General features: G+C 43.9%; 1 protein-coding gene across 5 annotated transcripts in view; it reads left to right on the forward strand.

Annotated features, from left to right (window-relative positions):
* SCY2 (SecY protein transport family protein) overlaps nt 1–22,420 on the forward strand; it is a 133,418-nt gene that overhangs the window by 106,280 nt on the left and 4,718 nt on the right. For 4 of the 5 annotated variants that reach the window (XM_087671146.1, XM_087671142.1, XM_087671144.1 and 1 more), the window contains exons 8-13: nt 4,949–5,029; nt 5,821–5,962; nt 6,074–6,190; nt 6,267–6,393; nt 6,842–6,965; nt 7,083–7,189. In XM_087671146.1, the coding sequence (XP_087527272.1) occupies nt 4,949–5,029; nt 5,821–5,962; nt 6,074–6,190; nt 6,267–6,393; nt 6,842–6,965; nt 7,083–7,189 (698 nt within the window). Of the gene's footprint in view, nt 1–4,948; nt 5,030–5,820; nt 5,963–6,073; nt 6,191–6,266; nt 6,394–6,841; nt 6,966–7,082; nt 7,190–20,311; nt 20,626–22,420 lie in introns of all 5 variants that reach the window. The other variant, XM_087671147.1, reaches the window with a different exon arrangement.

Below are 22,420 nucleotides of genomic sequence, written 5' to 3' on the forward strand. Positions count from 1 at the left end.
GCAGTTAAGGTGTGTAGTGTGCCCGCCAACTGTGCTGTGACCTCCTCCAGGGGTGCGTGGGGGTTCATTTCTTGCAGGCTCCAATAGAGATGGTCGGAGTATGCGCTCGCAGTTAGCGTGGTAAAGTGGTACCTGGGGAATCTTGGGGGGTTGCTTGCTGGGGGGGTTAGGTCATACCTGCAGGTTATGTCAAATTGTAGGTATGCATGGTCGGCAGCCACTGCGAGTGGGCGAGGTGATATTTTAAAGGACTGGACGTCCAGGATAAGTGATAGAGGGCCGAGGATATAGTCCACTGTGCTTGCTCCCAGTTTCTGTGTGGGTGCTCCATGTGCCCCCTGCCCGATGCAGTTGGCCGCGTGCTTGTGTGGGAAGCATGTGAGGGCATCCGACCCGGGCCATCTGTCGAGGCCGTTGAGGATGGCCAGTCCGTGTGCCCCCCCTAACGCTAGTAGGTGTTCGCCATATTCGGTGCACTCAGCTGTGTCCTGTGACGCCCGGTTGAGTCCTATCTCCTCCGATGCAATCTCTTTGTACATGTGGTCTTCGCTCTCGAAGAAGGGGGTCTGCCTTTGTGCTGTGCGTGCGTTGAAGTCTCTAGCCAACATGACATCCCCCAAGCTGGAGTAGTGCATGATATCTTCGTACAGTGGTAGGTATGGTGACTCTCCCTTTTGTGGTGCATATGGAGAGTGTGCTGGTGGGAAATAGCACACCGCCATGTATATGTCTCGGGGGCGATCTGTGTGTATCTAGATCCACATGAACCGGGCTTCCTCATCTTTCTGCATGACTTGCACCATGGGCTATAGCTCCTCCCTGTACAACACAGCCACCCCTCCGGACCCTCGGGTCCCTCCTTTTGTTCGGGCTCTAGGGCGGCATGCCGTCTCCCATCTATATCCCCTTACTTCTGGTAAGTAGGTGCTTGGGCTTTGGTGGGTTTCTGTGTAGAGGACGATGTCCTTGCCGGTGAAGGTCTTTTGGAATAATCTTGCATCTGTCTTCATAGCTCCGTTTTTGTTCCACACTGCAAAACTCAGGCGGGTCTCATAGGCCGTGCCCCCTCATTGGTGCTTATCTGTGATGATGACCCGACCATCTCTGTATACTGCCCATTTTCCCGCTTTGCGAGCCTCTAGGATCTGTGGCATGTATTCTTTATGGTGTGCCACCTGTGCGGGTGTGAGGTCATCCTCCAGGTAGACTTTTTTCCCTTTTAGAGCTGTCCTTTTAGAGAGGAAGGCTCGTCTGGATTCTAAGTTGGCAAATTTGAGGATAAGAGGCCTTCCCTTGGTGAGGTCTTTCCCTACACGCCATGCATTCTCCACTATTTGAGGGTCCTCTACTCCCAGCTTTCCACATATCTGTTGGGCATCTGCCAGGGGGCTACCACCCGGATGTGGAGTGCTCTAAGCTTTCTCCTTTTCTCCTCCTCCAGTGCTGCATTCACAAACTCCTCCTTCTTTGTTGGCGACTTCTTGGCTATCTCAATCCATGTGGAGTTCTCGGCCACTTCGGCTTGTGCTTGTTTCACTATATTCGCCCACGTGTTGAGCTCCTTTGTTACTTGTGTCTTCAGCTCGTTGATCTCGGATTGCACCTTGGTGGGCGTTGTTTCGGTGATTTCTCCTTCCTCCTTCTTGAGTAGGTCCAGCTGGTTTCTATATTCATCGAGCTCATGCCTCAGTTCTTCGATCACCCTGTTTCTCTCCTGGAGGGATGTTTCAATGTCCACCTTCTAGGAGGTGAAGTGTGATGTGATCTCGGCGTAGATTTGTTCTTCCATTCTTGCACTTTCGTGCTTATTTCCTCCTTGATTTGGTGTGCAATTTCCGCGCACATTGCTGCCATGATTTCCTTGATGTTGCTGATGTCTTGGTCATGCGCCTTGCATACATCTCGGAGGGCCTCCATGCCTTTCCTTGTTTTTTTAATCTGTCACCTGTCAATGCTGCTCCAAATCGCTGAGTATTTCTCATTCTTCTCCCCCCTTGTCCGGTTGCTTGGTGACGGGGATGTCTTGTTCGAGCCCATCCCTTCCTCATGGTTCCGGGGCTTGCTCAGGGGATGTGGGCATCCGGCCTCGTTGTGGTTGCGGATGCGTAATGGGCAGTGGTGGGAGGTGGCGGAAAATTCGGGTATGGGCAGGGCTAGTGGCGGTGGGGTGATATGGGTGCCGAGGCCGGGGTTTGCGAGGAGAGGAGAGATGGCGACTGCTCCTGTCGAGGGAGCAGGGAGGGCGATGGCCGGGGCAGGCTGGCGTGCGTGGTCCGGCGACTCGGACGGTATGGTTGGGTCGTTGACTTGGACGAGGCGCATGTCTGATTGTGCGACTCGGACGAGGGACTAGTGTCCGAGTCGGATGAGGGCGGAGACCCGGACGAGCGTCGTCCGATTGTGGAGACTCGAACAGTTTAGTCCACGTGGCAGTGTTCGAGTTGGACGAGAAGGCGTCCGATTTTCAGTGGACTCGGACGGGATTGTGGGGGGAACTCGGACGAGGGCGGGGCTCGAACGAGAGACGTCCGAATGTGGGGGGAACTTCGGACGAGATTGGGGGGGGGGGGGGGGGGAACTCGGACGGGGGCTGATCTCAGACGAGGGCGGGCATTGATCTCGGACGAGGGCGGGACTCGGACGAGGGCGGGACTCGGACGAGGGACAGACGGCGAGGAGAGACGGGCGTTGACGGGCGAGAGAGGGAGAGAGAGATGGTCTGCGTCGCCTACGATGTGAAGGAGCTCTTGAAGGCCTGTCCGGTGAAGATCGAGAGCAAGGGACGGACGGCGAGGAGAGACGGGCGATGACGGGGCGGGACGGACGGGCGATGATGGGACGGGAGAGAGAGATTCGGGATGGGTGACGACGGGGCGGGACGGACGGGTGATGACGAGAGAGAGAGAGAGAGAGAGAGAGAGAGAGAGAGAGAGAGAGAGAGAGAGAGAGAGAGAGGGAGCGATGGTGAGCGTGTGTGCAGCCTGGCGAGAGAGAGAGAGAGAGAGAGAGAGAGAGAGAGAGAGAGAGAGATGAAATGAAATAAAATGATATATTAACGTCTACAAAAGGCCAAAATGACCTATGAGACCATGAGTTAATCATGTGTATAATGGTACAACTGTCTGGGCAAAATATGTAGCACAAGCAGAATAAGAAAGGAAACTAACTATGACTATGTGTAAAACATAGAGCTCTATCTAACGTCTACTAAGGCCAAAATCGGCCATATGAGACATTACTATATACAATAATGATTATCATTGAGTATCAAAGTGTGACATACTGAGATGTCATCTATAATTGCAAGATGTTATTTGTGATCATGGTAATATACAAGGTACTGTTTGTACAGTAAAGAGAGAGTGGCGGAATCTATAGATCTGCTAGCCATTTAGTGGGGACTGGGGGTAGAGTATGTGATACATCCCCATGGAGATGGTGTAAGGGTAGCATCTTGTTTGATCTCCCATCTTTGCTAGGTATTGGTTATGGTTGTTGAGCTGAAATATCATTCCATACCGATTAGCTCTTCAAAACAGCCCCAAAACATGTAAATCACCAAAGTGTCATTAAACAAGGAGTTCTAGAGAGTTTTTATGTCCTACATGCAATACCCTAATTTGGGAGTATCCTTTTGCATCTATAAAAATAGATAGGCTGCCCATGATTCAGCCCGATCCTTCTATGTAGGTTTTTGGCCCCTATGTGTGGGCTTTGGCTATCAAATGTCTTCCGTCAATTGTCCAATCTCTAGCGACTGTTGCAACATGGTCCACAGCTGTCGCCCAGCCTCCCACTACCATTTGTGATTAGTTGTCATCATCTTCAGGAAGTTTACATTGCTGTGTTTACTAGTTCTAGCCCTAAAGACTCCTGTGTTTTGGTTTCTAGCATGCTGCCATTCCAGTTCCAGCATAGTACCTCGAAACGGCACCAAAATGGAATGGCCGACCGAAATGGGAACAATGAAACGCTGTTTCGGCACCATGCGGCAGATAAGCACACCGGTTTTCAGTTTTGCTCGGGTCTTTTGTGTAACCATCTCCTCCTCTCGCTCAAGCACATTACCTCCTACAGCTCTAGACTCCTGCTCCTCGTCCTCCTCCTTTTTCTTTAAACTTCTTTTACTTCTTAACTTTGCGAATTCCTATTTCGCAATACCTTATCGTGGCGCCACATCTGTTTTGGAGGCACAATCAATCCAATCAAGGGATACAAGGGTCCTCATAGTCGGATAAGGAGAGTGTGCACAGATCCTCAGAATCCGGACAAGTCATGGCTCATGGACTCTAGGGATTAGACTCATGATATCTCAAGAGTCAAGGGTCTGTTTAGCATTGCCATTGCTAGTTACCAATCACCAATGGCATTACATATGTCACATGCACATGATGATATCATGATTGTTCATTGATGTTGATAGTTATTACGTAGTAGTACTTGTACCTAGTGCTCACTGATTATTCACATCATACACTTTGGCATTATAGACGTCTTGATTGGTTATTTATTGAGGCTGTGTAATAGACTTCCCTTTTTGTTTTATATTTGTATTCTTTTGGAAGTCCCTTACAAGGCTAATTTTGTACTTTGCTGACTAGTTGTTCATATCACCATCCATGTGGATGATTGGTGCATTGATTCTTTTTTCCATGTGATGAGCTTCAAAGAAACATGTTACACAAAGTGATGTTTGTGGATCCATACATACAGATTCCTTGGGTGGTTTCTTGTTATGCCTTTCTGTTTTGGCTTAAATTTTAGCATCAAGTAGTTCTGTATCTAAATTTGAAGATGATTCTTTAGAAAAAATACTTGGAAGCTGTGCTGAATTTATCTACGAAGGCCTTGATACTAGCAAAATTTCAAATCATTTGTATTTTTTATAGGAATAAGATGCACATTTAAGTCGCTGATTATATCCATTTCTTTGCATTCTGTTGCACAGGACAGGGGCCTTCACTCTTCATCTGTGTCAACATTCTGACGGGCTATGCAGACTCACTCTACAAAGTTGTATCTAGTATACGTGAGTGTTGGCTCTTTTCTAGATTGTTGATCAAAAGCTGTCTTAACTTCTTTGCATGGGAACTTGCCAGAATGTTACATCCTTTAGGCTGTTGTTAAGGGCTGTTTATCATTTCATTGTAGAGTTCTGATGTTACACCATTCTCCAGCTTTATCATGATCTGACTGCATATTGTGGCTCACTACTTGGTAAATTTGAGAGGATAAGGGTTTAAAAGGAACAGAAAGTGGATGGCCAATTTCAAATCACCAAATTACCACTTTGGGACAAATGAGTTGCAGACATCTCATGATGCACTCACTGGAAACTGCCCCAGAATGAAGTAACAATGGAACAAAGGAAATAATATGTACACGCTTCAGTTGGGCGTGCTTAGTGAAAGCTATGCAAGAATGAAGTAATAGCTGTGTAGCTCTGACGCTTTTACTGAGCCCTCTCAATTGAAAAATCAAAGTGAGGATGGAACTGCATTATTTCTAGTGTTTTCACACACATTGCTAGTACACACACGTGTAGTAACTAGTATCTACTGCTAAGTATAGGACAATCTGGTGCAAGGATCATACTTTAACTCATGATAAGCGGAGAAATCCCGCTCCTGAACAAGCAGTGTGCCTTTCAGGATCTCTTACTTCCTGTCTGTGATATGTCTCTAAGCCGTATACTAGTTAGTTTAGGACTGCAGGCCATTTTGTCACTTTGTTTTTCAGTTCTTTTATGAATGGTAATTTGGAACTAGTAGTAGAGCTATTCTAATTCTAACTACGCTTCCTTTCATATTTTTTTGGCAGATCGAGGTGGAAACTGGGGACCTACTGTAATTGCACTTTTTGGATTTTCATTATGCTTCACGATCTGTGCAGTATTGACATCTGCAGGGCACCGCAAAGTCAAATTGCAGTATTACAATTTTGAGCTTGCATCAAGTACAGGGTAAGTATGTAGTTGTAATTGAAAATTGTATGAATGTAGGTTCAGAAGGTTTATTACGAGGGTGTTGTTTTCACTTGAATTAATGTGTTCTGTATGGCTCCATTCTCACAGTGCAGGTGGATCTCTTACTGAAGTTGAACCATACATTCCTTTCAATATAAATCCCAGTGGGATGCAACCTTTGCTTGCCACAACGATTCTTATGTCTCTACCTAGCTTTTTTGCAAGGTTGGTGAAAAGTTACATTAGTAATTATTATTTTTCAGTCTGTATTTTGTACTTATTTCATGGTTTATCCACTCAGGATTTACAGGAATGAGTTCTGGATAACACTGAAGGAAGCATTAACACCAGGCTCAGCTGCTTGCAATCCTTTTGTTTATCATTCAGTCACAATCTTCTTCATCTTTCTGTTCAACATACTTGATTTGGTATGACTGCAGGACCTTTTCTTTTGGTAGACATAAATTACCGCAGAAGTAAATTTCTCAAGTTTGTGCTTTGTTTCTATTGCTCAAATGGGTGATTATTCTCTGGGAAAAAGGGAATGAAACTGCATTGAAGCAAGGAGAACACAATTCTGTTTATCAGCATGTGCATTTTGTTCCACAGCATTATAGGGAGGAGTGCAAAAACACCCCCTGTAATTTTAATGCCAGTGTGCGTGCTGTCCTGTATGGTTATTAAAGCGCAGACAAAGGATGGAGCATGCTTTACTTAAAAGGGGTTGAGTTCTCTGAGATTATGCATGCCAAACCACACTGGCAGTCCAGTCTGATCCAAGATGGAACACTTCAGATTGAACATGAACAATATGCATTGTTTTTCTGAATTGCTGGTGATATTTCATGACATAAACTGTGTGCATGTTCAATGCAGGGAAATATTCCTGTTGAAGTTAATCAGTATCTAATGAAAATTGGAGCAAGGATTCCTGGAGTTAAACCAGGACATCAGACTGTTGAATATTTGACAAGAGTACAAGCTTCAACACGTTTCTGGGGTTAGTGATTGGAGTTGTTTTATAAGCTCTGGGCTATTTAGCATGCTGAGTTTTAGAAGGCCTGACATTACATGATGTATATAGGTCTAAAAACATTGTGAATTTTTGTTTTCACAGGAGGATTGATGCTGAGCCTTCTTGTCACAGCATCTACATTGGTTGATAATGAGTTCCGTCATCTTCACCAAGGCGACTCAATTGGATTCACTTCGATGTTGATCATTGTAAGCATTTCTTTCTGACTTTGCCTGTTTCAACATCTTCCTCATATGTGCTCCTTGGTCAACATCAAATACTTGAGCACAACTAGGCCTTAGCTACTAGGGTCCCTGACTTAGTTGCATTGGTATGTCCTTCCCAAACCCAGTGGAGAAGCACATTTAATTGACTAGAATATAAGCATTCACTGAACATGCTAGTTGGTCACAATTGTTCTCTGAAGCCACCAAAGACACATATAAGGGCATATGTAAGGTGACATTGACATACATCTATTTGTTTGATTAATGAAGTGTGTACATTATCAGGTGTCTTGTTTTGTTCACCATAGATTATATTCTAGTGTTCACCTCAGCATTTGTAGTCGTTGTCTTGCCCACAATTCAGCTATGTTGCAAAAACCTTCCACCATCCATAAGGGATATCTTTGGGATGCTGAGGTGCTTCTTTTTAAACAGAAATGTATTTTATGTAAACATCTGAAAAGGAATGGAAGAAGCTAGTTCCCCTAGAGCCACTCTACAGGGCAGCTAGGATGATCAAGATTCCATGACTGTAAAACAGATGGAGAAATAACCACCATGGTGGATATTATTTCTTGCATATGGTAGACATGCTCAACAAGACTGGTCTGTCTTCATAAAGCAATGAAAGTTCTGTAGCACTCTGGCACCATCGAGCCTGTATCGTCTCAGTAACTTTCCAGAGTATACATGAGGTTTACTGAGCAGGCACATAGTTTCTACTTTAGAAATGTGCTGGAGCTGGATAATTGTGCAACAATAGGCTGTCCATGTGGTGAAGCAGTAAGGCTAAAATAAGGTCACATCTTGAAAAAAGGGGATGATATAGCTTGTGTGCGAGCAAAATGTGCTGTTTGCCTATAATCATAGAAGATGAAACTGAGATGCAGGTAATTTCAAAGTGCAGCGAATGCGGAAGCATATGGACAAGACTGAAAGACAATGAACACGAGAGAAGAGGGAGAAAGGAAAGATACAAAAGAACATAGAAATCTGCAGTCAATGAATGCTGAAATGAAGAAGGAAGATATACAAGGGGCTGTCAAAGTGTCTCCTCAGGCCGATTTCTCTCTTCACCACCTGAAAGACAAGTGCGGGCAATAAATAGCACAAAAAGAGGCACTAAAATAATGCAGGTGGCTAATAAACTGGCCAATGTGATCATAATGCTGCCTACTGCTGCATAAAACACTAAAATAATCAGTGACTGTCCTGTAGCTGCTACATAGCATAATTGCTTGCGTGTCTAATGTCTACCTTGCTTGAGAAACGGTGACTCCATCTGGTGACTGCTGAAAGTACCCAAACTTGACAGGAAAATTTTGTAACTCCACCTGAGAGAACTGATTGCACCAATTGTAGCCTAAGAATGCTAGTCCAAGGGATGACTAACCTCTAACACCCCCTCTCAGATCTTGGATGCGGCATAAGGCTTGGGGATCTTGAGTGTTATCGGAGAACAAAGTGAGGAAGCACCTTCTTAAACAAATCCACCAAATTATCCTGTGTCTTGCAATAAACCACATCAATAGTCTCGCCCAAGATCTTCTCTCGGATGAAGTGGTACTATATCTCAATGTGCTTCGACCTAGCATGAAACACAGGGTTGTGTGCCAAAGCAATGCAATCTAGTTGTTGCGATGAAGTATCATAGGACCTATTCGTGGGTAGTCAAGCTCTCCTAGTAGCCTTCGAGGCCACATTGACTCACATGTGGTAGAAGACACTACTCGAGACTCCACCTCTGTGGAAGAAAGGGCAATTGTGGGATGCTTCTTGCTACTCCACAAGATAACATCTGCACCAAAGTAAAGCAATATCTTGTTGTTGACCTCTGTTCGTCAATATCTCTGGTCCAATTTGAATCCGTCCAATCGGTAATGTTGGATAATGAATACCAAGATCAAGGATCCCACTCATGAACCACAAAATCCTCATACTAGCCTTCCAATGGACCACCTTTGGTTTGCTCATGAACCCTACAAGCAAACTTATAGGAAAACACAAATCAACTTGAGTGTTAAGAAGCCATATCAATGACCGAATGAATTGCATGCAGTGGAAAGTATCTACCGCCAGGGAATCTGAATGGACTATAGCCTTCCAATTTGGATCCATATAAGTAGAAATGGCCTTACATCCCTCCATCTCAAACATGACCAAGAGCTCTTGCACATATTGCTATTGGGAGATGAAAAGCCCCCTTGGAGTTTGTGAAATCTCATGACCTAAAAAGAAATGGAGAAGGCCCATATTCATCATCTTGAATCCCTCATGTAGTGTTGTCTTCATTTGCTTGAGCTTTTGGGCATCGTCACACCTATCAAGATGAGATCATCCACATAAAGCACAAACAACGCGTGCCCTCCACTTGAGGTATGGACATACAATTGGGGATCAGAAGAGAAACGCCCATGTGGAGCTTGTTTGAGGATGCAAATGATCTTCTTTAACTTGTACACCTGTCCATTAGATGAGGAAAAGCCAAGAGGTCGCTCAACATAGATCTCCTTCTTCAAATCACCATTAAGAAAGGAAAACTTCACATCAAGTTGATAAAGTGGCCATCCCCTATAGCTAGCTAGCTAAGATAAGAATGGACCTAATGGTAGGCATTCGAGGTATAGGTGCAAAGGTGTCATGGAAATCCACCCTTTGGCTGCTGTGTGAAGCCCTTTGCAACAAGCCGCACCTTTTGCTTATCCAAAGTGCTATTGTTGTGGTGCCTGGTCTTAAAGACCCATTTAACACTAATCACCTTTCTATGAACGGGCCTAGGCATAAGATCCCAATTTCTATTCTCCTCAATAGCATCCAACTCTTACTTCATAGCCTTCTTCCAATGCTGACCATTAAGTTTCTTGAAGGGGAGAGTGTGCGCGATGAAGTGCGAGACAGAGGCATGAGGAGCAGAGTTGAGAGTTTGAGAGAGTGAATGCAAAGATAGGTGTACCGTTTGTGATGGTACACAAAGAATAAAAAGAATGTATTTATATGTTAGGGTACATTAGGGGTGTGTTCACACCCGTAAGTCTATTTACATGGAGACGAAGGGACTTTACATCCATTTACACCCAACAACCTCCCTCTTAAAGGTGCGAAGTGGTACCTTTAAGCTAACCAACTCCCACTAAACGAATGCAATGCTCATGCTGAGTCTTTGCAAGAGACGTAGTGAAAACATTTGCAGGGTTATCTTGGGTTTTGACTTTAGTCAGTGTGGCAAGACCATCATCTAAGACCTGTCGAATAAAGTGATACTGAACATCTATGTGTTTGGTACGTGCATGGAACATGGCATTCTTAGCCAAACATACTGCACTCTAGCTATCACAACCAAGCACTAGAGTACGTGAAGAAAGTCCAAAATCCTTGACCAGACGGCCAAGCCAAATAGCTTCCTTAGAAGCTTTTGTGGTTGAAATATATTCAGCCTTTGTAGTACTCAGTGCCACAATTTTCTGCAATCTTGAACACCAAGAGATAGCCCTACTAGCCAAAGTAAAAACATACCCACTGGTAGATTTCCTAGTGTCAAGATCTCCTGCCATGTCTGAATCACAAAATCCCTGCAACTCTAATGTACCCTTTCCATAGCATATATACTTTTCTTGTGAATAAGTTTATTGGCTTGAAAAAAAAAACCCCGGTGAACCTATGCGGTTTCGACGTGCCCAGAGGCTAGGGCGTCGAAATGGATTTTGGAACCTATTTACATTTTCTATGAAAGGAACGGTCAATGAGCCCGCTGGTACGGACTGTTGCCCACATATAATAATTATATCATAAAGGTCCTGAGTTCGGTTCAATCCATCTGTTAGCATTGAATCCGATCTCTCTGTCCTGATTCTTGCCAGGGTTTCAAATAGGAAGTTTAGTGTATCTTTGAGAGGGTAACCAACCCGATACATCAATGGATTGTCGCTTCAATTCCAAATGAAATTAATTTTATTTGTGACTGTAAATGGTATGTGGGATTTTTTATCCTTTTGGGTGGATAATTGACTCTATTTTACCTTTATTGTTTGTAGTTGATTCGTCTAATCAAAAGATTTTTCCTTCTCCGAATTGTTTGATCTTCCCACTCATTTTCATTAGATCCTTGTTTTGCTAATATTTGCCATTCTGAGTATGCACGATCCATTTCACTACTTCCGAATGTGGCTTGGCAAGGTTAGACATAAATCTGCTAACAACTCCCACTGTATGAGCAATGTCAGGGCGAGTTGCAACCATGGAATACATCAAAGATCCACAAGCTGATGCATAAGGTATACCCTTAATGGCACTAGCAGCTACATCATCCTTAGGGCAATCCGCTTTGCTAAGCTTTGTATGTGGCGGTAAAGGGCAAACCAAGAAGCTTAGCATCAGCTATATTAAACTTGTCAAGTACTTTGCTGATGTACTTGTCCTGTGAGAGAAACAACAAATGCTGTCCTCTGTCTCTTTTAATGCGCATGCCCAAAATGTGTTCAGCTGCCCCCAAATCTTTCATAGAGAAGGCTGAACTCAGCTGCCTTTTAAGAGCATTCAAAGTACTCTTATGTTGTCCAGCAATGAGCATGTCATCCACATATAAAACCAACACAATAAGCCTGCCATCATCAGCCTTTTAAATGTACGAGCAGTGATCTGCATGACTGCGTTTAAATCCATGGCTGAGCATAAAGGTATCAAATTTTTTGTACCATTGTCTAGGGGCTTGTTTCAGCCCATATAAGCTGCGTTTCAGCTTACAAACCAAATGCTCCTTTGCTGGAATAGCAAATCCTTCTAGCTGTTTCATGTACAGCTCTTCATCCAAGTCACCATGAAGAAAAGCAGTCTTCACTTCCATTTGATCCAACTCTAAATCCAAGGATGCAGCGAGAGCAAACAAAACACGGAGCGTAGTCATCTTCACCACTAGTGAAAAGACCTCCTAGAAGTCTATGCCTTCCTTTTGTGTATAGCCCTTAGCAACCAGACGTGCCTTATACTTGGGCTTCCCATAAATACATTTCACTTTGTAAAACCATTTATTAGGAATAGCTTTCTTATCCTAGGTAAAGGTACAAGCTCCCATGTGTTATTTGCATATAGAGATTTCATCTCTTCTTGCATAGCAAGCTCCCACTTTCTCTTGTTTTCACATGACTATGCCTCTTTAAATATCAAAGGCTCACCCTCATCAGTCAACAAAATGCAATCCAAGGATGGTGGCTGAAACCTCTGTGGCTGCCTTCTGACACGTGTAGACCGTTTTACCCAATGATTTGTATTATCAGGCAGTGGGCCTACATCTTGAGGAATGTGCACACCATCACTTGGTGGCTGATTTTCAATATTTTCTTGCTGCTGTAATCTGCTTTCAGCATGTTCTTCTTGCTGTCCTATTTCATCCTGTGCATCTATTTGCTGTCCATGATCTTTTGGCTGTAGCACAATAGGTTGCTGCTCATTTTCAGCATCAAAAGGGACAGAATTTTCAGCTAATGGCTGACTGTTCATGCTGAAATTTGACCTTCTTTTTATCCAAATCACCATGTGTATCATTTTTTAGCAACTTTGCCTCATTAAATACTACATCTCGGCTGCGTATCATCTTCCTGTCTTGAGGAAGCCAAACTCTATAACCCATCTCTCCCTCATCTTTATATCTCATGAAGATACCCTTCATGGATTTCATGTCTAGTTTGGTTCTCTGCTCTACAAGTACATGCACAAAGGCATCACAGCCAAAGACACGCAAATGGTCATATGAAGCAAGTTTGCCAGACCAAACCTCTTCGGGAATCCCATTTTCCAATGCACTATTGGGAGAGCGATTGCATACATAAACTGCAGATTTAAGAGCTTCTCCCCAAAACTGCTGCGGGAGATTAGCTGTGCACAGCATGCATTTGACACTCTCACAAAGTGTGCGGTTAAATCTTTCAGCCACGCCATCTGATGCAGGATTATAAGGGGCTGCCAACTCCCTCTTAATGCCATGCATCTCACAAAACTTGTTGAATTCTTTTGAGATATACTCACCCTCATTATCTGTTCTTATGGCTTTCAACTTAAGCTCTTTTTGTGTGGTAACAAAAGCATGAAACTTTTTAAAAGAATCCAACACTTCCTTTTTGCTCTTAAGTGCATACACCCATGACTTTCTACTGAAATTATCAATGAAAGTAACAAAGTATTGTGCACCCCCATACGAATTAACAGGCATAGTGCACACATCAGAGTGTACTAGGTCAAGAGCATTAGACTTCTTAACGACACCAGAGTAATAAGGAGACTTCACTTGTTTTTCATATAAGCAATCATTACAAAATTCGAGACTAGAGCCTTTTACATTAAATCTCCCTAAAGAGGAGAGAACCTGAAGGTCTGTATGGCTCATATGACCAAGTCTTTTGTGCCAAAGCTCCATCTATGAATTGACTTTAGCCACAGCCAGGTAATGCTTTACAATGTAAGTAATATAAAGTCCCTCTTTTGTTGCCTTTAACAATCAGCATAGAGCCCTTATGGACCTTCCAAGATCCACCACTAAATGTAGTAAAGTACCCTAGGATCAAGCTGCCTAACTGATAGTAGACTCTTCTTTATACAGGTACAAATTTGACATACTGCAAAATCAGCTCTTGGCCATTTTCGAGAGCCAAGTGAATGGTGCCAACACCCTCTATCTCACATGCATAGTTATTACCTAAGTAAACCTTGTCTAGGCAACCTGCAGTGTATTCAGAAAATGACTCCAAAGAGGGGATAACATGAAAAGAAGCACCGTTTTCCACTATCCATGATTGTGACAGCCCATCATGAGCTGAAAGTAAGGCATACTTCCTTTTTGGTGATGTGCATATGACCTGTTGCTACCATAATATCTGCATCATTAGATGAGGCTACAACAAGTATCTCTTCGGTGTCAGGAAGCTCTTCAATGACCACATTGGATGCAACATTTGCCTTTGCAACTTCTTTTGAGAAAGAGTTGTCATCATCTTTCTTTTTCTTACCCTGCTATTTCTTTCTTTTTGCTTTTTCTTGAAGTACTAGAAATCGGGCTTTTTATGCCCTTTACGCCTACATTGATAGCATATGACATCTTGCTATTTGCCCTTGCTTTTGCTTCTGCTTTTACCTTTACTACTAGACTTTCTTCTGATTTCTTCATTGAGGATTGAACCTCTAACACCATCAAAAGTCAAAGCGGGGTTGTTGCTAAGTGACATAACCAAAGATTCCCAACTGTTAGGCAAAGTCATCAATAAGAAAATAGCTTTCAATTTATCATCAAAAGCTGTCAAACCAGAGTCTGTCAACTGACTCAAAACCCTTGTGAAAGTACTCAAATGCTCAGATGCTGGCTTAGACTCATCCAACTCCATGTTCACAAGTTTACGCATAAGATGCACTTGATTCACAAGAGTTGTATTTTCATAAGTGTCCTTAAGCTTTTTCCATATAGCATAACCTGTATCAAGACGCTTGTTGTCTGTAAGTACATCAGATACTGCTGTCTTAATGTATGCAATCGCCTTATTTTTAAGTCTAGCCCAATCCACATCTCTCATAGCTGCCTTGAGAAACAAAATGCCTTGCATCCTAACCTTCTACAAGTCAAAGACAGTGCCATCAAACCTCTTGATTTCAAAGAGGGATTTTGTGTCACTACTGCTAGAAGCATTTGCAGCCATTTTTCAGCAATACACCAGAAATTCAATGCTGCAATTTATGACAGCAAAAAATGAGCTGAATATTCAGCTGATTTCAGCCCAATTTTTTAGCAAATAATAGCAAGATTCAGTCCAAGTACATGTACAGCAGTAGAATGAATGACTTTCAGCAGTATGACTGCAATTTCAGCATACAATAAATGCATACATCACTGCCAGATAACTCCCACTTTAGCAATATCACCATAAATACATGTGCACCAATCCTAGATCTACAAATGATCACTAAGACTGCTGCAACATCAATAATCAGCAATACATCAACTTAATGGGAGTTGCCCAACATGTGTATTGCATACATATGTTCTCGTATCAACTTGTGATACCCCAAAACACCAAGAGTTCTCTACAATTTCTCCAAAATCGCACAAGCGGGAGATAAAAATCCTCAAATCACTCTGCTTATAACCACAAGATTGCTTCAGCAATATTCCCAATGTGAATTTCACTCATTAACTTTGCCAAATTCCACAAATTTCAGCAAAAGCCCCAAAATTTCATTGACCAGTTTGCCCCAATTGCATTAATTCATATTCTCGAAAGCATAAAACGGTCAAAATTAGCAAAATTTCACAAATGTTTGCAAAAGCTCCAAATTTCTCGGGTCCAAATGTGCGCCAATGTCAGCCAATTTAACTCATCTGAGCAAAAATTTCACCAATACAGCAAAAGCCCCAAATTTTATGGGCCTAATGTTGAGGAATTTCACTCAAATGAGTAAAATTTCAGTAAATTTGGCGAAGTCCCCAATCCAAATGTGCACAATGTCTACAATTTCTGACGCAGATGCCTCAATTTTGCATGAGCAACACTCAATATGAAAAGGCCCCAATTTTTGGGCATAAATATCCACAAATCTGAAATTTGTACTTATGCCCGTTGACCTGCCTGTCAGATGATGTCAGTCCGTCGTCCAGCTCCACGTGCCAAAACGTACGACCCCTCAGTCGCGTTTGTGGATATCCGCCGGCCTGTCGCACGTCTTTCGACAGGTCTGTCGCTAGTGACGTGTCGAGTCGCTTGTTGACTAAGTCTCGTTGATTGCCTGCTCTCGCCCATGCTGGTTGTTAGCTGCTCGCTCGACCCGGAGCACCACAGTGCCCGTTTCCCTGGTCTTTGTCGCATGCAGTTTCTATGCGTTGGTCAGTTACACCTGGCACCCGTCAGTCAACAGTACCATTAACTGTCTACCCCACATCTGCCTACTCTTGCTGGTCCACGCTGGTCACGTTGGATCTTCCTCTGACCTCGGGAAGCGTGCACTCTGTGCTCTGATACCTGTTTGAAGGGGAGAGTGTGCGCAATGAAGTGCGAGGCAGAGGCGTGAGGAGCAGAGTTGAGAGTTCGAGAGTGAGAACGCAAAGATAGGTGTACCGTTTGTGAGGGTACACAAAGAATAAAAAGAATGTATTTATATGTTAGGGTACATTAAGGGTGTGTTCACACCCGTAAGTCTATTTAAACGGAGACGAAGGGACTTTACACCCAACACCTCCTTCATGGAGCTGGGCTCTATACCGTGTATGGCAAAGTCATCAAACAATAGTTAGTACAAACAAGCTTGGTGGAATGTGCTTGTGTCCGATGGCCCAAAACAAAACGATGAAGCCAGAAGAAAAACAATCCTAATCTGTGAGCACGAGTCCTTCCTTTCACCTCCCAGCCTTGCCTACTATGTTGCTGGCCAGACTATCGTGATCCGATTGCCAGCCGTCAAACCTTGGTGAGTCCTACTATTCTTGGACTCTCTTTATTTCTAGGCTCCCCTTAACCCTGTTCGGGCGCCCAAGAGCCCGGACGGTCATCCTCGTGCGTATTCCCCTAGATTTACCTTAATGTCACATTAAATGTCACTTTAATGTCACATTCAATATTTGTGACCTTAATGTTACATTAAATATCACTTTAATGTCACATTAATGTCACATTTATCACTTTAATGTGACATTAAAGTGATATTTAATGTAACATTAATGTCACAGCTTGGTTCCTCAAAGACCGTCGTGGACCATCCTACAGCTTCCACTCGTCAGGGACTCCCTGAATCCCTGAATCCTTGAATCACAAAGTGTATTATGAGTTGAACGAGGAGGCTAATAGTCCCCTCACCGCTCCGTCTCTGCGAAAGTCTTTGAATATCTACCGGGGTCAACTCAACAGGTGAATCTAGTAGTGAAACAATCTCCTCCTCCATTGAGGGTGGAACCTCAATCGACAGATGCGCCAAAGGCACTGGAGCAGGTGTCCAATTGTCACTTGGATCTCCGAGAACGGAATACTTAACACCTCCCTTTGCAGTTGAAAACTCCATGAATCAAACATCTCGACTTGTGTATACCTTATGGAAAGCAAGATCATAAAGCTTCTATCCTTGGGACTGTGAGTGTTATTCCATGAATATCTATTTCTTGGAAGTTGGCTCAAAATTGTCCCTATTCTTTTTTGGGATGTGAACATATGCATCACACCTGAACACCCTAAAATGAGGGGATCAATTAAGGATGTGGATAGCAGTGGCCACTACTTCGGCCCAAAGACATTGAGGTGCCTACTGATGCCTCATCATAGCCCATGCCATCTTGATTACACTACGAGTCTTCCGCTCTAATAGGCCCAAAGAATGAGTTAGCTCTTGGGAGACAAACTCCCTCTGTTGGGCATAAGGCTCATGAAGATGGACCAACATGCTATGGCAGATAAAACTCCATGGAGAGAGAGAGAGAGAGAGAGAGAGAGAGAGAGAGAGAGAGACCAAAACGTTACATATAAAATGTCTACGAAAGGCCATGTTGGCCTATGAGACCAAAACGTTACATGTAAAATGTTCGGGAAACTCCAGGTCCCAGTAAAGCGGGGGGCGCACTGGAGATGTTGGGGGAGATGGAACAAGGGTGCGTTGGTAGAAGCTCACATAAGCAAGTAGGAGTGTTGTGTGTCATCGCTGTGACTTGTGTAAAACCGTCAACATCCACCTACGGGTCTGTCAGCTGAGACGCCTTGTTTCCAAAATGTATGCAATTTGGTGCCTGACGCCCAATGTCATGGTATCGCAGGCACTAATGAGGTTGCCCTGTCACAATAATCTATTGCTTGAAAGAGTGTCTACCTGCCTCAATCTCAAGAAACTTAGGTATGTTCTTTGTATTTTCCACTAGCCACCCGTACCTTCAAGACTCCTGCGGTTGTCACTGCATCCGCGAAGGAGGGAGAACTGTGCTGAAAAGCCGTCGAAAGTCCACCACTAACCGACGATACTCTACTGCTTGTCCGGGGAATAGAAGGGTGACCAAGTATCTAGGAAACCTGTTGTGGAGTGCGAAGTCCTCCATTGCGAAGCCACTATACTAGGGAACCATATTGATGAGGGGGCTCGTCGGTGGGGGAGATTGTGGGGAAGAGGAAGAGTGAGGGATGATGGGGTGATCAGAAGTATATGGTGGGTGTGAGGGGGGGCGAGTGGCCCGGAAGGGGCGGATTGTGGTATAGGGTCGGGGGCATAGTTACACGAAACGCCATTTCTGGCATTTTAGATACGCTACAGCGTTTCTAGAAACGGAAACGCCCAAGAAACGGCGTTTCTGCAGACTGCGATCTGGGGCAAAACTTTGGCCCGAACGTGAGTGCCCTCAGACTCCCACATTCTAGTTGACTTTTCACCTACTTACATTTCTTCTCTCCACTCTGTTGGGCCTGCTCATTTGTCGACTGAGGACTCCAGAGCGACACACACACACACCCCCCCACGCACGTTCTCTCTCTCTCTCTCTCTCTCTCTCTCTCTCTCTCTCTCTCTCTCTCTCTCTCTCTCTCTCTCTCTCTCTCATCTCAAATCTTCTATCTCAAATTTCTGTGTGGTTGTAGGTTGTAGCCTGTGAATCGTGATTCTGATTCGAGAAGCTGTGACCATCTCATACTGTAGCTTGGGCCTTGCACTCATCATGGTAAAGGATGCTGCATGGGATCATGTGACGATTCTCACCGAGTATAGAGGTGGTGGTGGCTCCACGCGATGGAGATGTAATTATTGTGGCATTGAAAGAGGAGGGGCAGCCACAAGGATCAAATATCATCTTGCACATGTGGCAAATAAAGACATAGGCCCATGCCCAAATGTACCCACAGACGTGAAGGCTTCTGTTCAAGCGTGGAAGCTCAGTCGGTTAGGCAATCAAAGTGCATCATTCCACGTGATGGAGATGTAATTATTGTGGCATTGAAAGAGGAGGGGCAGCCACAAGGATCAAATATCATCTTGCACATGTGGCAAATAAAGACATATGCCCATGCCCAAATGTACCCACTAGGGAGCTCACTCGCTGCTTTATACAGTGTGCTATACCTTTTTATGTATTGCGAATGCCACGATGGAGATCAGCCATGAGGGCCATTAGCCGTATTGGATGCGAGTGGGAAGGTCCATCCTATGATGGTATGCGCACACGAGAACTGAAAAATGAGAAGATGCGTATACAGGCTTAGTTAGAACCATTGAAGGTCACTTGGGTAAAGTATGGATGTATTGTGTTATGTGATGGGTGGATAGATGTACGTAAACGTAGTGTCTATAACATTCTAGTGTCCTCATGCAAAGGGACAATGTTCTTGAGAGCCATTGATGCTTCAGCTCCTAGTACAGTGATCACAGGCTTGTACATCTATGGGTATATACGCACAACCATTGAGGAGATAGGGCCAGAAAATGTGGTGCAGGTGATTACGGATAATGGTTCCAATTGTGTTTCCATGGGGCAAATGCTTGAGGCTGCCTATCCCAAGATTAGATGGACTCTATGTGCATCACATTCTCTTGATTTATTGATGGAGGACTTGCAAAAATTGAATTGGGTAGATACTATTCTTACTACTGCAAAGTCCATGGTGAACTTTGTCACCAAGAGGCCTAAAGTGTTGAGCATCTATCGTGCACACAATGACCTTGAGTTGCTGAAGACATCTAGCACACGCTTTGCATATATGTTTATAGTTGTTGAGCGGATTGTGCGAGTGCACCATGGCTTGATGCACACAGTTGTGTCCAGAGAGTGGTCAGCCATGCCTAAGCATCAAGATACACACTATAGGGCTTTTGCACGACAGGCTATGGATGAGACATGGTTCTTGGAGGCTGAATCTTTTGTGAAGTCCATCAAGCCTATCTACTCTATTTTACGCATTACTGACATGGAGGGGAGTACCATGGGATTGTTATATGAGTACATGGATAAGATCAGAGAGGCTTTTGAGAGCAATGCCTATCTTTCTCGCTCAAAGTAAGTTCCTTTTAAAGTTCCATTGTGGTTGTGAACTTATTTTTAGAGTCTAGAAGACACTAATTGTGTGTGTATTTATGATTGTAATTTGTTATAAACTTATACATGTGTCAATGTAGGATTGAGGAGCTTCAATGTGTGTGGAACACGCGATGGGATTGGTTTCATAGACCAATCCATGCTGTTGCACACGCATTGCATCCTCTATGGCGTGATGAGATGCAATACGAGAATGAGGAGCTGGAGCATGGCATTGAGGAGTACTTCTCAAAGTGGGCAGGAAGAGATGTGCAAATGCTGAGAAGGCTAGAGAATGATCTTCTCCTCTTTCGAAATAGGAGTCTCTCTTTTGGTCGCCCTACAACAAAGCTTTGAGAGACATAGTTGCAGCCTATCTTGGTGGGAGAAATATGGGACATCCGCATCTACCTTGGTAAGTAGGCTAACCCATAAACCATAGTCTAGACTCAACTTTCAAGCTTCAAGACAAACATGAATCATGATTAAAGAATCAATTATAATATTTTTTTCTTGTTTTTGTCATGTGATTGGGAGAAACGTCTTGCCATTCGAGTTCTTTCACAAGACTACAGCTCAAGTCCTTGTGAAAGAAACTGGAGCACTTGGGCCCTCTTCCTCACAAAGAAGAGGAACCGTTTGACTACAGCACAGCTTGAGAGACTTGTGTATTGTCATTGCAATCTTCACCTCCTTGAGCACACATCTTCATCTCCTGAGCCCTGCCAAGTGAATGTTGACAAGATTGACATTGAGAAAATGAAGGACATTCCAAACATTCCTAGAGAGGAGCTAGACATTTATACCATGCTATATGAGCTTCATCACGGAGGTCAAGGTCGACAAGCAAGGGTGCCAACACTTTAGCAAATGTACCCTCGCCCTCATTTAGTAGTGCCGATGACCACTCTAAGTTAGATATTGCTTCTGTCAGTGCATCTGGCAGTGCTAGTGGTAGTGATGTAGATGCCGAGGAGGGTGATCACTGATGAGACTTGAGTCTTGACTCTTCAAAGTTCAGACAGATGCTCTCTTGTGTGTCTGTGTCTTATCATTTATGTTTATGGTCATTAACTGAGGACTCAGTGGACCGTGGTGTTTTATGGATCATTAGTTATCAACTTATCTTTTATGCTCTTGTATCTTTTTTTCATGATTCATGAATATGATCCAACCTCCAGGTGTTTTTGTGATTCATGTATATCTATTATCATGTTACATGTAAATTGTAATGATCTAATCTTTAAAGTGTAATCTATGAATATCTTTAGAGTGTGCTTGGCACTTGCCAATTCAAAGTTTAAGTATACTGTATGAATCCTAATCTATCTTTCGATTTTGGAAATTGGTGCAGGCTATAGGTAACAGGTTATAGAAGTTAGGATTTAGGACCTCCGACCTAGTATGATAGTATCAAATTTCAATGTCAATAATCAATTATATGTTGTATGTCAAGTATTTCTCGATGAAGTGACAAGTGTGGCTTATTGTCATCTATTATCTATATTATATATTAAATCGGGGTTACATATTTCCTTGTATCCCCATTTTCCCATTTCCCCGTTTCTTCCTAGAGACGAAACTCCGTTTCCCCACTGTTTCCGTTTCACTGTTTCCAAAACTCCAAGTAACTATGGTCGGGAGGCAATCCATGAGATGGGGGAGGGCAAGGGGGTTGGGGGATCTTGGGTGGGGTGGGCTGTGATGCCTCAGTGGGTGGTGGGGGTGGAGGCTTGTGATCCTGTTGGGTGGATCGGGCGGGGGGTGGTTGTGGGATACTCTGATGGGGGCTTGTCGCCTACCCTCCTGCTCTCTGTTGCCATGGATGTGTCTGAGGGGCTGGTTGAAGGCCTCCCTACTGTCTCCCTTTGTGTGGTCGTTGTGACTTGTGTAAAACCGTCAACATCCACGTGCGGGTCTTTCGGTTGAGCCGCTTTGGCTCCAAAACGTGTGCAATCTGGTGCCTAATGCTCAAAGTCATGGCATCGCAGGCACAAACTAGGCTGCCCTGTCACAATAACCTGTTGTTTGAAAGAGTGTCTATCTACCTCAATCTCAAGAAACTTAGGTATGTTCTTTCTATTTTTCACCAGCCACCCGTACCTTCAGGACTCCTGCGGTTGTCACTGCAGCTATGAAGGAGGGAGGGAGAACTGTACGGAAAAGCCGTCCAAAGTCCACTAACCGACGATACTCTATTGCCAGTCTAG

Source organism: Lygodium microphyllum, chromosome 29 (assembly GCF_053477565.2).
Source record: "Lygodium microphyllum isolate KBCC chromosome 29, Lygodium_microphyllum_v1.1.10, whole genome shotgun sequence".
Lineage (NCBI taxonomy): Eukaryota > Viridiplantae > Streptophyta > Polypodiopsida > Schizaeales > Lygodiaceae > Lygodium > Lygodium microphyllum.